Source organism: Cydia pomonella, chromosome 15 (assembly GCF_033807575.1).
Source record: "Cydia pomonella isolate Wapato2018A chromosome 15, ilCydPomo1, whole genome shotgun sequence".
Classification (NCBI taxonomy): Eukaryota; Metazoa; Arthropoda; class Insecta; order Lepidoptera; family Tortricidae; genus Cydia; species Cydia pomonella.
In genome coordinates this window covers 6,394,910-6,412,494 of record NC_084717.1, presented here as the reverse complement: position 1 = coordinate 6,412,494, position 17,585 = coordinate 6,394,910, and the positions used below count along the sequence as shown (strand labels likewise).

Sequence of the window (17,585 nt, the reverse complement as noted above, 5' to 3'; positions counted from 1 at the left end):
CCAGCGAAAACATCTCCTGTCTCCATGTCAAATTCGCATGCCCCAGTTTAGACTAATAACTTTCTTAAAGTGCCAAACAGCTATGTAAGGAATCAGGGCATTTTAGCGTGAAATATGGCAAGGTTGTTTTCACACGGAGTACGTGCTGGTCACTGTCGGTCACCGGGCCAACAACAACGCAATTTCAACCATAACGGTTACCGCTGTGACGGTAATGTCGATGCAAGTATTGTCATTTGTTGTATGCTTAATAGCTGCTGTGTAACTTAACGTTTGTTATGTGTATTTCATTTATATGAAGTTGGTAATGCCATGCCATAAGGTGGCGAACGCTCCGGCGCGCAAGTGAGTGCGTGTGAATTGTAGGAGCTGCACCTCCTTATTTGCGTACCTATTGGGCTGGTGTTAATGTGATGTTTATGTCAAGTTGGTAACACAAGTGGCAGACCCTCCGACACACACTCTAAAGTGTAATGTTTGATAAGCCTTTCCTCACGTTTCTGTGGTAAAATTTGTTGTTTATCTAGGTAGAAAAGTTTCATTAAACCTCGTGTCTTGAAGTCCTCGCACCGCTCAATATTCCACGAGCCACTCAATTTTGAAGTATCTATTTCGATTGCTCGGGAATCAGTAATATTAGGTATAAAGAATAAAGGCCTCAAGATTACGAATTAAATTATTTGTCAACCGTATTATTAACGCTACGATTTTTCAAAAACTGTTGGATTAAATAAGGCGCTTATTCGAATTATTTCAGTAATACTGTATCAACGACTGTCCACAAGGGTCCAACTTCGTCAATAAATAAAATACAAACTACGTCTCAGCTTCTATCCCTACTAAAATTATAAATGCAAAAGACTATCTGTCTGTCTGTTTCTTTACGCTTTAACCACTGAACCGATTTTGATGATATTTGGAATGGAGATATTTTGAATCCCGGGGAAGGACACAGAGAAGTTTTTATTCGGCAAACCATGCCAAAAGATAGTGAAAAGGGGAATTTACTTTGGACATACTACTTTACTTATTTAACGCAAACGGAGTCGTGGGCAGAAGATAGTAGTTGTACAATAACAACATAGTAGAATTACGATGTAATAAAATCGCCATACTACACATCACATACGCCGGTGATAAAAATAAGTAGTGCGTTTAATATTATTTAGAGCAAAACTAAGCCGGTTACATAAGCGTGCCAAAAAATTACGACTGCTAATTGTATATCATCAAGGTAAAATTGTACTAACAAGAAAATTGAAAATAACAATAGGCGGCGCCAAGGCCACATATAACAATGGATTGGTCGTTTTGGAAATGCAAAGGTCATACAGCCCTCTACATTCCGAGAGCAGCGAAGAACCAGTATAAACTGGCCGATTTTTATGCATGTTTTAACGCATTCACTGCCAGCAACGCATATATGCGTTCACCGTCATACAAGTTTGTTCCTAGGCCACGCCAACAGACGCAAAAAGAGGGGTGTTATGTTTGATGCCAATGTTTTTGTAGCATCTCAAACGGATGGACCGATTTCGATGCGGTTTTATTCACGTCAAAGCGAGTTTCTTTGAGGTTGTGCTTAGCATGTTTAAAAATCGATCCAGCAGTTTGAAGAGTATCAGCTCTTTTCCAAAACTATAGACCTAAGACATTTTTGACATATACCCAAATGATTTTTTGGCATAATCCGTAGATAATTTTTTAATTTAATAGTTATTTATTTATTTATTTAATCTTTATTGCACAAAAGAAAACCTTATAGTACAAAAGGCGGACTTAATGCCACGAGGCAATCTCAACCAGTCAACCTTTAGGCAAAAGCAGAGATTGTGGGCGGTGCTACTTTAACAACAACAACCAAATAAAATACAATAACATACCATACATACATAATACATACATAAATGCATATAAATATAATATTTATCGTTAATTTTGAGAAAACATGCTGGTTTGAAGAACTCCTCATCTGGGCCGAATAAATACGAAATTCCAATTGGGGACAATATTATGTAATTTTCCGTTTAGTTATAAAATACCATATTTACTGTTTTCGTAACTCAGTAGAAGAATTTTTAGGACATACGAATACCTATCTATCCACCAAATTTGAATGACATCTGACGAAAAAAATTTGTGAGCAGCGGTGGAGGCATGGTTGCATTTTATCACTTGTCACTATGCCTAAACTAAACTAGTTATAAAAATTCGACCATGCTACAGCCGCAGGTTCAAAAATTGAATGGTATTGTTTTCTCGATTAAGTTTTTGAATTTTTTATGTTCGCGAGGTCTACAGCTCACAGAACCACCCGTTGTAGAGGAACTAAGGGTCAATTTATAATGGTTTATGGGTCTCAGCGAAGTGTTTTGTTAAAATGGATACAAAAAGCGATAAGCTTCTTGTTAGATATGCATTTACACGCGTGGTTGGGTTTGCAACATCCCTATTTTTTGGGCCCTTTGTGAACATACGATATTTTGTAAAAAAACAAGGACATCGATAATATGTGTTAACTATTTCGTTCAACACATTTAAAACTCAAAATAAATGAAAGAGCATTGGAAATTATGTTAGGCCACTTAACCATTAGGTTAAAACCATGAATATACCCAGTATTTACTACCTATGGGTTGGGCATGAGTGGTGGGGGAACTGACAGAACGGGATAGTCTCATGTATCGTTTAGTAGGAGTAGCAGCGAAAGCGTTAATATTGTTTGTCACAGTTTCATTTTTTTATTCCCCACCGTAAATAGTATGGTTTACGGTGGGCAACAAATAACCCGACCAAATTACGTAGGAAGTTTTTGGTATGATGTCAGGAATGTTAAAACGTGTTCATAATTTTGTCGGATTGCGTATGTTCTGTCCCTCACGGGCGCACGCGGTATAGCACACATCTATACGATCCTGCCATCTATGGTTAAACTTCGATTATACCTAAGCGAAGTTTAACCATATCGATTAGATATAATAATATGTAGATTATATGCTCTTTGATATGTACCTACACTAGAAGTCATCATAATTGTCATCAATCATATTGAATGCTAAATTATTTAGTTGACAAGGCGAAAAAATAAATATACAATCATGAAAAAACGCCATGTGGAAATTTGCTACTATGTAATAATACTAATTTTTCTGTTTTGCAAATCTTCTAACAAATCACTATGAAAAATTCAGAAGGGAGAGAGAGGTATGATTTAAGCAGCCTGGAGGAATCGATTTTTTGCCTTAGTTTGCCTTTGCTTTGAAAATTTTGATCGCATTCACACAACAATTTAATACCCACCGGGCTATCGCGAAAAGACGGGAAAAGTTTTTTTTTAATACCACGTCGGTGAAAAACAAGCATACGGCCCGCCAGATTGATCCAATTGATACGCCTATCCTATACTGTAAATTTCATCGAAATAGCATGAGCCGTTTTTGAGAAATTATTATAAAAAAATATGCACAGGCATCTGAAAAAATATGATAGTATATTTTCCGCTACTGTATGTGGTCCGCCGAAACGATTGTTTTTATGAAACTCGCTTTCAGCTAGTTTCATAAACCTACACTCATGTTTTAATGCCTTTCGTTATGTAGCAGTCCCACATAGTAAAATATGCGCAGCGCTGTGTTTCATACGTAAATAACAAGTATAAATAATACAAAATGTTTTCTGTAATTGTATTTAATAATAAATAAACACACTTACTTATTAGGTACAATTTACGCTGCACAAGCTATCGCCTAGTCGAGCTTTGGCTTTTCGCAAATATTTGGAGGGGCCTTATTGTAAAACAAAGAGCCATATTATTTGTATGGCCGTGAACTTAGGTAAATAAATATAATATACATATTCATATTTTTCAATGATAGAAAGAACCGTAAAGTGATGAAAAGAACCATACGTAGGATATCTCGCGCGCGAGATACTGTCTCGGCGCACTCGTGCTAAGCCTACTGATGTTACAATTTATTGGTTTAGACAGTAAAGTCGCTAGTCGCTACTGAAATTTAAAGTGTAAGAAATATAGATGATTTTGTTTTGTCTGTAACGTTGTAAACTGAACGAAACAAAATAAATGCAACTCTATCCCAATTGAATATGATTTAAATTTCATTGAACTTAATAAGTATTATAGCTACGACCGTGAGCCTTAGGTGGATTAGGTAATACATTTTATAAAAAATAACATATGTATCAGTGGTTACACCGGGCAATGCAGAGTCAAACCAAGGTAACTCTGCAGCGATTTTGATAACACATATTGTGCAAATATTATAATTTCATAGCAATTTGACTTTCAAAATAACACTATCAAAAGCGCTGCAAAATTATCTTAGTTTGAATCTACCGAATATAAACGCTTTCTAAATAAATATAAAACTACATGCTTAAAAATAGCGTATTATTTATTAAAATGGATAATATTTCTCAGGAAGCCTCTAAATAAATAAAATACAGTTAACAATATAATCATTAATTATTTGTTTAATAACAAAATGTGTGTCAAAATTTCCATTTATGTTATACTTCAAAGAAGTTTATGTGTTATGCAAACGAAGAAACAATTTTACTCAAAAGTCTCTGTAATAAGGCCCCACTCTCTATTTTATACTGTAAATAAGACACAAAGTTGATCAAATATTGCTCGAATTGCTTGAAATACATCAATTTCGACTACATTTCGAAAAACGTTCAATACAATGGTAAGAAATAAAGTATATAACAATCAATGTGTTTATAACAAAATGAACAAAACAACAAATATAAACATATTAATCATCCAAATGAGACCACATGAATATTTACACAAAATAGTCAAAAATATACAACTAAAAAAGATCACTCAATGTTATCACTAACTAAACCCAAATAGGTGGAGTCAGGATAATTGCCCAGGGTCACATGTCAGTACCATTATCATCAATCAGAAGATAAGCCACTCGTCTCGGTCTTGAGGGCCCTACCGTGAAACATGAAAAAAAAACATTAAGTATGTAAGTACTTTATCTGTTTTATAAATAAAAATAAATAATAATGTTCTTATGCATTAAGTGCTCCCCAGGGTGTTTTTTCGCTCCCGCTAAACCTGCGTGTAATACCACCCTTTATGAGCAAGTGTGATAAAATAGTATATTACGATACAAGTGCGAGAAATAGGAAACGAGTGGCGATATATTAAAACACGACCTTAGAGTGTTTTAAATCGACACGAGTTGCGAATTACCTATTCGCACATATATTGTACAACGTTTTACAGTACATATGGCCCTCTAAATGTTCGACACAGTAACGTAATATGCTAATTTTCGCACTAGTGCGGTAAAGTAGCACCATATGTACTGTAAATAACCATACACATTTCTCAAAAAAGTAAATGTAGAAATAAGTCTGACTCTGGGCGAATCTTCTAGACTCATAAAAGTAAAATAAACTAGTATAATTAAATGTTAAAAGTATACAAATGCTTTGGGAATGGTATTGTACGAAATGAATACCTAAACACTTAGATTGGCATTTCTACCTAATATCAGAGACACGTAAAACAAAGACTGTCAATCTCCATAGTATTTTTTTACCCATGGTTACAAATGGCACCGCCACATATAGCTTCGCCAGATTTGAGACTAACATATTTTATATAACTATTTATCCCCCTTGAACATCATGGAATAGCTTTAATGTTTATCAAAGTGCCTATGTGGAAATCAGCGAGTAACATCATCACAATACATGTGGTATGCAGATTGACAGTGCTTATTGTTTTCTGATCTCATCTAATATCAAAGGACCCTAAGTTGTGCTCAATATTTTATAAGACAACACACAGTTGGCGATTTGCTTCTACTGATAATTCATCATATTCTAGCTACATTATACAGCCGTAACTAAGTTTTCAAAAATATATTTCCAACAATACAATTAGGAAAATATGCACAAAAGATACCCATTTTATATTTTAACATACAATTTCATTACAATACTTGTACATGTGTAGGCAGAGGCATGATACACTGTGTAAATGGAGAGCTAAATTTTTTATATACTTTTTTTTATTATCGATCGACGGCATTGGTTTGGACTGTTGATAAAGATATCCCTGAAAGACTAAATACCGGAACAAATATCAAATTAACAATAGGAACTCTATACGACGTTCACAAACTACTGTCTCTTTGGAAGAAATAATGCGGTGCCCTATATTACTAATATTAATAAATGTGCACAAATTTTACGCCTACAGCAACTAAGATAATTAATTTGATATTTGTTCCAATAAACGAAGACTAATTTCATTTTAAAGCTGAGACAAGTAAATAAAAAATATAATCCAAGTCCATACAAAGTCGTGTACATTATATCCACTCACATACTTTTGGTAGCTATAGTTACCCTTATTTTATTTTAATAATAGAAGTCACTGAAAAATATCAAGCACACGAGTGTATATCTATTGTAGATGGCGCCACTTACAAGTTAGGAATTAAAACACATCACCATTTATTATAACTCTATCACAGTGTTAACTAGATAGCATTGCGTTGTCATTCTAGAATAACGGTCACTATGAACGGCATCTTACACAACAATGATTGGTGGGCACGCGACTTTGACAGTCTATATTTATTTACTCGTCTCTGCCGTGCAACAAATACATCGATACAAGATTACAGATAATTTTGTGTCTACATTTGTACGTCATACATTTTTTACGTCAAAATTTAGTTGCATATATATCACATAATTCAAGCACAATAATATAAATCTGACTTTGTGATTATATCCTAGGCTAAATTTAGTCAACGGCAGCCTTGATTTATTATAAAATATCGATATAGCATCGTGGCTAACATCCAAATATCCTAGTTTACGATAATCAGCAGCATCACTATAAGTCCGTACTTTAAGGTACCAATTTGGACTCTGACCACGCTAATGGCGATTTCACACGGAGGCAGAACAGTGAGGCAGAATAGTAAGGCAGAGCCATTAGGAAGACAGTGGACGTTCAAACTCAGGTCAGTCAACTAGTACAAACTAACAGCCCCGATGCAGACGACGACAGCTAGTTAAATATCTAAATGTATTAGTGAATATTCATAATAATTTTCTTAGCACAAAAACTACCTTATACGGCACGTGCATAAACTGTAGGGGACAGCACAGAAACCCCTGTTTATTAGCGCGAAGTGTAAATGTCAAGTTTAAGATTCCAATGTAACCCACAAGATGGCAGAACCTACAATGCGCAAGAAAACGTTTGTTAACTGTAGAGGGCAGCACTGATTTTAAATTGTTTCCCAAAGTTTTAAGCAATAACGTATTGTTTGTTCGCATTTCGTCAGGTGACAAGCAAAATTCACTAATTACTAAAAAATAATCATACATTAATCAACCTTATTCCAGTAGTAATACGTTTCATTATGGCTAAGAACTTGTGGTGGTAAATAGTGTGTATTGCTTGTCCCTGACGATTTGGTTTCTCTCAAAAACGCGTAACTTTTCAGGATTGCCAACCTACTAAAGGATAACCTTGCGAACATCCTGAAAAGTTAACGGTTTCAGAATGATGACTAATGGTAATCTGACAATCATTACATTATGACTTTCAATAATTATGTCCAAGGGATCCGGGCAGCACTTGCTTGGGCGTGAAGTGTCAATGTACAGTTTAAAAGATAAAAACCGCCGCACTGCACTACCCTCGCGAAACACGAGGCCAGCCGCAGGGCAGTCGATTAAAAATGTGGTGGGGGAAAGCAACTGTCCCGAAAAAATAGACGGGCTGGCTGTTAACTGTTCTGCCTTCATTGCTGTCCCGACAGTACTGTTCTGCCTCTGCCAGGGCCTTTATTATTTATTTACTGCCTCACTCTCCTGTTCCGTGTGAAACCAGCCCAAGTTTGCACTTGTTCAATAATACAATGGTATTTATGGTATTATATTATGTATTAGCCGAATTACCGAATATTTCTGCTGACTTATAAATGAGTTCTTCACTTTTGGTTCAAAATTTGAATTCAACTGAGTCCTCGGCGTCCAAATAAATTGAAATTCAGTATAGATACTTTGGTTTGCTCACACCGGAAGATAGAAACTTCTCAAAGAAAATACGTAACCACACCGAGTTTTTGCTTATGAAAAACGCCTCCAGGCCATTCAAATCGTATAATGGTAGTAATGGTACCTAAAAGTACATTCTATAGAGGAGTAACTGCCATTTGATATCAATCTGATCTGATACACAACCACTTCTAAATTAAATACACTATGAAATGAAAGCGTATTAATGAAAATCTAATTTTACGGCTTAATTGACGTATTTTTAGATAATCGCGCAACATGTTTCGGAGAGCCTAGGTCTACTTTTTCAAGCACTAACAGTGCGGAGACCAGTGTTGTCACATACAAATTTGCCGAAATGGTAGAACAGGGTGCAAAAATAGGTAGAAATGGGTGGTTTTAAATTGAAAAACAGGTAGATGTACCACTCAATAGCAAGTACGTTTTTATGATTAAAAATGTGTATAGAAATTTTCAAATTATTAATGAGTATTTAATATTGTGATGTTAGTACACGTATTTATTAAAGAAATCGAAACAAAAATGACGATTTCCATTGCTTGTAGGTAATGAATCTGCTTGTATAATCTGTTTCTTTGGCAAGTTTCCATTACATCGAATCTAAATTCGGTAGAAATTAACTAATGTTCTGTCACATGTATTGAGAATTACTTACAATTGTATCATTTTGAAAATACGGAACCCTAAATAGGTAGATTTCAGGCCGAGGGAAGTAGATAATTAGAACGCTGGCAAAATAGGTAGATCTACCCAAAAGTTGGTAGATTTGGTAGATGTGACAACACTGGTGGAGACCTACGCTCTCCGAAACATGTCGCGCGAGTGGCTAAAAACACTTGAGTTAAGCCGTAAAATTTGATGAATGTTAGTATGTCTTACGACAGTTTAAATTCGAAAATCAAAAACTATTTAGAACTTTTAGAATAAAGAAATTTTCTCACTTTGTTCTGCAATTTTATCATCTAATGCTGTATTTCCAATTCGTCATATGTGCACAAGTAAGTGCCATAACGAATGTATTTAATAGTAAGAACAGGCAAATCATTAACAAGCATGACAAAGACGGAGCTACTAAAACGAACTACGTCATATTACTATGTGCAGAGGTGATCCTCAGATCTACGCATCAATAGGAGCCCTAAATAAATGGCAAAGTACGCCACAGACAGAGAAACATAGTAAGTCTTATTTCATTTTAAGAGTCACACGTAACTTGCCGCCGCCATATGAATCATATGATCAAAGTTTTGCTCTCATTTTAAAACGATATTCAGAAAAACCACGACATTTGGAATGATTTGGGAATGATGTCTGGGACTAGTTTTCGTTGCTAGAAATTGTAATGCGAAGAAATAAGCGCGAAAAAAGTTTTATAATTTACATACTAAATTGCTGCTCGCTCTATTTTCTTTGTACATATAACAATTTTTAGAGAAGCGCTGGTGGCCTAGCGGTAAGAGCGTGCAACTTTAAATCCCGAGATCGCGGGTTCAAACCCCGGCTCGTACCAATGAGTTTTTCGGAACTTACCTATTTACGAAATATCATTTGATAGTTACCAGATGTTTTTCGGTGAAGGAAAACATCGTGAGGAACCCGGACTAATCCCAATAAGGCCTAATTTAGCATCTGGGTTGAAAAGTCAGATAGCAGTCGCTTTTGTAAAAACTAGTGCCTACGCCAATTCTTGGGACTAGTTGCCAAGCGGACCCCAGGCTCCCATGACCCGTGGCAAAAATGCCTAGAAAACGCGATGAAGATCAATGATCATATAAAAATTTTAGAAACGAAAACTAGTACCAGAGTCCAGAACTACCAGACAAAGATGATGTAGGTTACGTAAATGTTCATGCCAAGTGTGGCGTGTTCATGTGACTCTTAAGACCTAAAATCATCTTATCCATTTCCAGTCTCTAAAATTAAATAGACTTAGAGTTTCCCTTCACAAACGTTTAACAGATTCCGGATGGTATGACAAAATATGGAATGTCCATCCAGCACACAAGTTGAACATGGAATGTATCAAACTATCTACATCGGAATTATACATCAGTCTCGGTTTTGCTGCTGGTGCGTCGGCTACGGCCTGTAGTTTCGTTCGTCCAGTGTGGGCCACTCAGTAAAAACTTCTTCACATTATACTCCATTCGCGCTAATTCTTCAGCCGTTATCTCTTTGTCATTAGACTTCAAGGCATTTCGCAATTCCTTACCAACATCGAAATCGCTAGCGTTACGTCTGGCCTTAGAATTATCATTTGTTTCTGTGATTGTAGCATCGCCACTTTCTACTGGGAAACTTGTTTCTTTACCAATATTAGCCTTTGGAATACGTGCATGCTTTTTTTCAACATTATCATTATGAGCTATAGAGTTGCGAACCCAGTTGTTGAGGCCATCTCTAGTAAATGACTTCGAATATTTGCTGACGGGGTGTGGCATATTGAGTGCCAATTCGTTCAGCGTCTCCGAGAGTCTGCTCAGCTTGCTATCCCTTCTCATCACGTTGTTACTATACGCGACATCATCTTCTAAAGGATCGTTTAGATTATTTTGCTGCTCTAAGTTCTTTTCAACCCACTCTGCTACTCTAAGCAACTGCTGCTTTTGCAATAAAGCGGCACTATCGTCACTAGAAAGCGAGCTTGTGCTTTGTTCGTTTGTGAACACTTTCGTAGTTTCATTCACTTTCAAATGAGTCTGGGTTAAATTGGGATAGACGTTAACTACTGCTGGTAGTACTGATTTAGGTGGAATGTGTTCCGTTTTTTTCTCGTATTGTGGTACTTGGTGTTGATGATTATCCAACGGCCGGAAGTCTTTAGATATTCTCGTGCTTTCAATGGAATGAAGTTGCGACAAATCGATCTTTCTTAAAGGCCTGGTATGTAAATTAGACAGTTTATTCTGCTCGTAACGATCGAAGTTAAATATTTTGACGTCCTGGCTCTCTGTTGGCAACAGAACGTCTAGTTTATTGCCGTTATCATTTGTGTTTATACCGTCAATATTATTGTTTTGCATATTTTTCATATCTGCATTAAACTCATTTAGAATGTTATCTGTTTCTGAAACGTTTTGCTGACTATCAACACTTTGAGATTTATTGTTATTGTTTTCGGAACTGTTGGAGAAAGTATGAGTTTTCAATGGTTGTAGAGGCGATGAAGAAACATTCAATAACACAGGATTAATAGTAGGACTCTTCACACTCGTATTGCATTCTTTGGCATTGTTATCGACGTGAACGTCTATGAGCGTGCTTTCTACTACTATATTATCATTTTTAGCATCCTCTTTTTCATCTGGGGTTCTATCTATATCCATAAAATTCTCCATACCATCATTCAGATCTTTAAAGATAGAGTTTTCATTGCATTTACTTTGCCTTCGGTATAAAACGGGAGGAACGTCAGGCTGCGCATTATCTAAGAGAATATTCTTGGAGCCAGCTTGCATTCGCAAGTGGCAAAAACGAGGGCCCGGACCTACTTGAGTATTAGACTTATGAGTGCTGACTGTAGACTTAGCTACAGAAGAAGTTCTACTAACAGCTCCCATTGAACCCAAGGAGTTTTTTCTCACATTATAATTCTCGAGCGAACTATTCTCATTAATCGGTTTAATATCTTTAGTAATGTCTTTAGAATTTGATAATTCCTTCATAAGTTCCTCGTTGCCGACACTGTGAACACTACTTTTCTTGCTAGAAATGGAAGTTCTCGTGCGATCACAGAGCTTATGATGAACTGCTGGTTCCATGTTCATGGTATTCTTTCTCAATTGCTTTAGATCACTAGCATCAATAGGTGGGATATTTTTCTCATCATTTGGCAAGAGTTGGACTTTATCCACTGGTTTAGATGTTTCGTTATTAATATAGCTTGTGTTAGATGCTTCATTGATAATGGGGGTGACTTTCAGCTGTTCTCCAACAGGTTGAGGTACGATATAAGGGCCCGGCGCGCTTGGGCATACTAATTTTTCATTCACTAATTTAATAGCATGTGGTGAAGCACTTCTCAAGCTTAAATTGGAATGAACAGATTTGATTTCCGAATTGCAATTCAAGCACAGGGAATTTTTCATATCTCCACTCAGAAATGTTTGCGTTGCCACAGAATAGTAGCTCTCGTTGTAGCAGAAAGGTTTGCTCTGTGATTTCATGCATATACATGTATCACAGTGTTTTGTTACAGTATCCTGAATACTATCTTCAAGAATTTTAGACATCAGTGATGCAGAAATATTAAATTCGTACTCACTTGCATCAAAAGTGTCTAGTTCATTACCATTTCTTGACTGTGTCGAGCTGGATGGCTTAGATGTTTTTGACATGACATATTGTGACACCCGGGTTTGTGTATCTACAGGAAGCTGTTAACAAAACAAATTGATCAAGAGCCATAGCTGATAAGAAAAACAGTATGTATTTTTCAACATTTGATGTCGAGTCAATATTTTACTTACGTTGTCCAGTTTTTGGGATACAAAGTTATCAGGCTTGCACTGTAGTAGTTGGATTGCTAGGTTCATATCGTTTTTGTATCTTTCCTGAAATGATCAAAAACAAATAATTAGACCTTTAATTTACACAAGTTGATACACATAAGCCTACCATATTGACAGGGTCCAAGATCATATAGACGATTGTCGTGATCTCTAATAGTAGGTATACAACTTGTTGGCTTGACAACCATAATTGGATGTACTGAAAATCATTTGATATTTACATTGTTCATTTCGTGAATGGGTCTACTTTAATTACATACATATAGTAAAACATAAAATAACAAACAAGTAATAGTAACACAGTTTTTTTGCACCACGTCAGTGGCAAACAAGCATATGGCCTGCCTGATGGTAAGCAGTCACCGTAGCCTATGAACGCCATTAACTCCAGAGGTATTACATGAGCGTTGCCGACCCTTTAAAAAGTATGTGTTATAATTAAAGTATTATTTTTACTAAAAGACCATTTTAATGCTGTTTTTGCACAACCAATGTTCCAACGCCAATTAACCATATTTATATTATCATCCTGAGGCTCACAATATACCTGAGGCTGATAATAGTACTCAAAGTTCAAAGAAATTTAAATGCTTTGCAACTGGAATTAGAAAAGAGTTGCATTGGTTTAGTTTCATTCAATTCCCAAACAACACAAAATCAAACCTAATTCTTACCCTATAGGTTCAAGTTTCTGTGGCAAATTTTGGATTTGTTTCTTTTATGGCTAGGCCTTAGGAGGTTATGGTAGAACTCATCCTGCACATGTTGATAAAATGAGTGTGTAGACCTTTTAACTCACATTTTCCTTCTGCAGCATGCTGAAATTGTGCTTGGACTCGGCAAGCCGCACCGACAGAGTGGCTATGTCTTTGGTCAGCTGGCTCTTCTCACCCTTCATCTTATCAACCATTTGCAACAATTTGTCTTCTAAAACCTGATTTAGTTTCTGCACCCTTTTGTGTGAATCATTCAATCTGAAATGGACAAAAAAAGAAATTAACTTGGTACCTACTAGCAGCAACCATAGTATCTTTAGAGAATGTTAAAAAAAAACTGTTAATTAACATGTTCACTGAAGTAGGGGTTCAATAATCCGCATGCAAAGTATGGTTAATTACTAGTTTCACTAATTGCCGCAGCAAAGGTGTTAACCGTTTGGACCATCACTTTTAATTGTAAAATAATTTATAAGCTATATTTACTATTATTACTATGAGATCCCCATTGTTACAATTTTGCAAAATAAATTCGTTACAATTTTGCGGTGGCAATTAGTGTTAACTTGTAATTAAGATACTTTGCATGGGGTCTCTCCGCCCCACCCCGCAGTGAACATGTTAGTAAATATAAACAGCCAGCTAGACAGCCTTCATCTGAATAATAATTATAATTCAGCCTATATACGTCCCACTGCTGAGCACAGGCCTCCTCTCATGTGCGAGAGGGCTCGGGCTATAGTCCCCACGCTAGCCCAATGCGGATTGGGGACTTCACATACATTTGAATTTCTTCGCAGATCTATGCAGGTTTCCTCACGATGTTTTCCTTCACCGAAAAGCTAGTGGTAAATATCAAATGATATTTCGTACATAAGTTCCGAAAAACTCATTGGTACGAGCCAGGATTTGAACCCGCGACCTCCGGATTGAAAGTCGGACGTCATATAAAAATAAATATTCATCTGAATAAATAAATTTAATTTCTTATAGTAATTGCTGCTGTAGTAAACAACATATCGAATAATGAGCACATTTTGTATTTTTTACCAAGGAAATGAAGAAATAATTTCATACACAGCAGAAAGAACAAATAAAGCCCATAGCCACCTTTTAAAATAGATATATATCACTAAATTTATTACTTATATATTTAATTGCTACATTTATCATCATCATTACAAAGATTATGGGAAACCTGCTTATCAGCCATAACATCATACAGCAGAATTTAGACCGCAGTTTACAATGGACCAAAGATTGGCTTATAACCCTCAACGCAGACAAGTGCACTGTACTTCATATAGGTAAAAAAAACCCTAACCACATATATAATATTGGCTCCAAAAGTTTACAGAGTGTTGCTTCGCAGCGAGATCTTGGTATCATTATAAATGATAACTAAAATGGGAAGAACACATTTTGGGGTTGACCAAAAAAGCCAACTCTATATTATATATAATCAAGAAAGCTTTTCATTATATGGATAAGAATCTTTTCATTAGGCTCTATAAGACATATATGTATAAGACCCTTATTGGAATATGCCTTCCAAATTTGGAATCCATATTTCCGGAAGGACATTGATCTTATTGAAAAAGTCCAAAGAAGAGCAAAAAACCTGGTTCCATCTCTTCGCAACCTACCATATGACGATAGGTTAAAAGAATTGGGCTTGACAACCCTAGAGCAGCGAAGGCAATGCGGTCACTTAATAGAAACATACAAAATACTTACAGTACACTGCAACATACCCACATTGAGTGATATTTTCACTCGGAATAAGTGTGACAGACTGAGAAGACATTCTCTGAAGCTGACACGGATGCAGAGTAGTAGCAACCCAAGACGACACTTCCTGTCGAACCACGTAGTGAAAGTGTGGAACAGTTTGCCCGAATCCGTAATCAGTGCACCCTCAGTGAATTCTTTTAAAAACAGACTCGACAAACATTTTATAAATGGACAAAACACAAGTGCAGGACATTGATGTGCACGTATCAGCTATAAGCTGCCTGTGCATTCATAAATAATAATAATAATTTTCTTCAGGAAAAATTATTCACATTAAACCTTCTCAAGGAACTTCTTGCTAGAAGATGCTAATAATACCCAACTGGGTGTTATTACAAATTAACAGAGTCGGACCACTCTAAGTTTTCATGCCAAGTGCTACATCAAGTATGCTGCTATATCAAGTATAGGGGTATGTATGTATTCTTACTGCAAAGTAAGAGTGTATAAAGTTACTAAAGATTTAAATGTTATTTTACTAACCTTTCATATTTCTCTCTCCAAGTATGCAATTGCTCATCAAGATCTTTTACTCGGCTGGTAGTCTTTACAAACTCTGCCTCCAAGGCAACAATATGAGAGTCCCGCTCAGCTAAATGCTGCCGCAGGTGCTCCACTTCCGCTCCAAGCTGCCCATCATCCACAACATCACACTCCTACGAACCGTAGGGATTCATCAAAATAAAAAAAACACAAACTAACATTTAAATACAAAGGTATAAAAATTTAGGAACATTAAAAAGAAATTAAATGCAAATTAATAAGAAAAGCAGTGCATTTAGTTAGTACAAACTATACCTAAAACAGAATTTTGAAAACTAGCTTCTACATACTTAGTCAAGATTAATCATTTAATTCAAAACATACCTCCCCTTGAACATAATAATAAGTTCAACTTTGAAGAAACTAATCAGGACAGAGTAATAAATCATAAAGGCAATTTAATTGGTAAATAAATCCATATACCATAGCACTAGAAACATCGATTTTTTCTATGATATAAGGCGAATAATGCAAAGATATTGATAAAACTCTGGCAATCTATAAAGAGAGGCTTCTGCTACGATACAGCCGAAGAAGAAGGCAGCAGAGACGGCAGGTTTTTACCTTACAAGGGGAGCTCTTAATGCACTTATCCATCACTCATCTAGCGAATTCTACTTCTCATTATCGCATGTCCGAATCGTTGAGGAACCGAGCGACGTCACACGTTAAGTGATTTCATTAGCTATTTTATCAACAAGCCACTTTTATAAAACAAAATAAAATAAAAATCAATCGATCTCGCTTGACATATAACGTGAAATATTTACTAGCGCAAACTGCCGATAAGTGATTACAATAACTATGACTAGAAACCAACTATCTCGCAGAATTAGAGTATTAACTTTGATTAGAGATATTATTTGGGAAAAGATTATTAAGTTTTCCCAATAAACACTTCTGCTTCTGCGTAAAATTGACGTAGCCCGACATGACGCGGTTGACTTGACGCAAGTTCCGAACGAACTCGGGGATACAAAACTGTTTAAGCTTCAGTTAAAAACGCTGTTTCTATTTTAATTAAAATTGTTTTTTCCTTAATTTTAATTAATATTTATTTTTATAAACTAGCCAGTAGCTAGTAGGGGGAATACATAAAAAAATGAAAGCGAAATCTTCTATGCGGAAAAAGTTTAGTTTAGCCGACACTCGGAAATTCAGAATGAAAAAACCAGAGACATGTCAAACGCTTACTATCCTATTTCTAATGTCTATGTATTTCTATGGAAAAAACTGGCAAGGCAATCAGCCATGGCGGGAAAAACAAAAATCGTAAAGCCCAAGCTCGTTTATAATACACGAAGCAAGTAAAAAAAAAACTGGTGATAGCTCAAGAAAATATCGGCAATCAGGGGTAATAATTCGTGTAGTTTTATAAATTGATACAGTTATACCTTGTGATTGATGTCAAGATGATCATACAAAAAGTCCTCGAGCGCTGGGGTTGTGCTGAGGGTGTAGGGGGGGAGGTTTAGCCGTTTTTGAGTTTTTGCTAAAGTCTGAAGGTGACTAAGCTTGCTTATTTTACAGTAAAAATTTGGGTTATGATGAACAATTACGAAAAAACGACGTTTTCTTAAATCGTCTATTTTTTGTCTCTTTGCTAACTTAATTAAACACTCTAGCAACGTAAAGTGTTGACCGTAGAGTACAAAGAGCATATAATCACTACGTGTAGAGTAAAAACAAAAATCAAAAAAATAATTAAAATTCTATTCGTAAGGATATTCGGGATATGAGCAAAAATCTGAAAAAAATGTTCCTTCAAATTCTTTATCTTAGACTTCGACTTTTAGTATGTTTATCTGGAGACGAATTATTTCTCCTGATTTTATTAATTTTCTTGAGCTAAGAAAAATTATCTTGTTTTTTAATAATATTTTAGTTATGATCTGTTTCTAAAAACTTATTTGATTTCAAGTCAGAAGTCTAA

The 17,585-nt window shown here is 35.8% G+C and overlaps 1 protein-coding gene across 2 annotated transcripts; it reads right to left on the bottom strand.

Moving 5' to 3' along the window:
- Nucleotides 1-4,021: 4,021 nt before the first annotated feature.
- LOC133525642 (uncharacterized protein MAL13P1.304) lies at nt 4,022-16,585 on the bottom strand. 2 transcript variants are annotated; one of them, XM_061861968.1, is made up of 5 exons: nt 16,423-16,585; nt 15,593-15,765; nt 13,399-13,573; nt 12,558-12,641; nt 4,022-12,464 (listed from the first exon to the last, which is right to left on the bottom strand). In XM_061861968.1, exons 3-5 carry the CDS (start codon nt 13,507-13,509, stop codon nt 10,131-10,133), a joined length of 2,529 nt encoding a protein of 842 aa, XP_061717952.1. In that variant the 5' UTR covers nt 13,510-13,573; nt 15,593-15,765; nt 16,423-16,585; the 3' UTR covers nt 4,022-10,130. The 2 variants fall into 2 exon arrangements, with proteins under 2 accessions (XP_061717952.1, XP_061717951.1); XM_061861967.1 differs by having other exon boundaries at nt 16,217-16,562.
- Nucleotides 16,586-17,585: the final 1,000 nt, after the last annotated feature.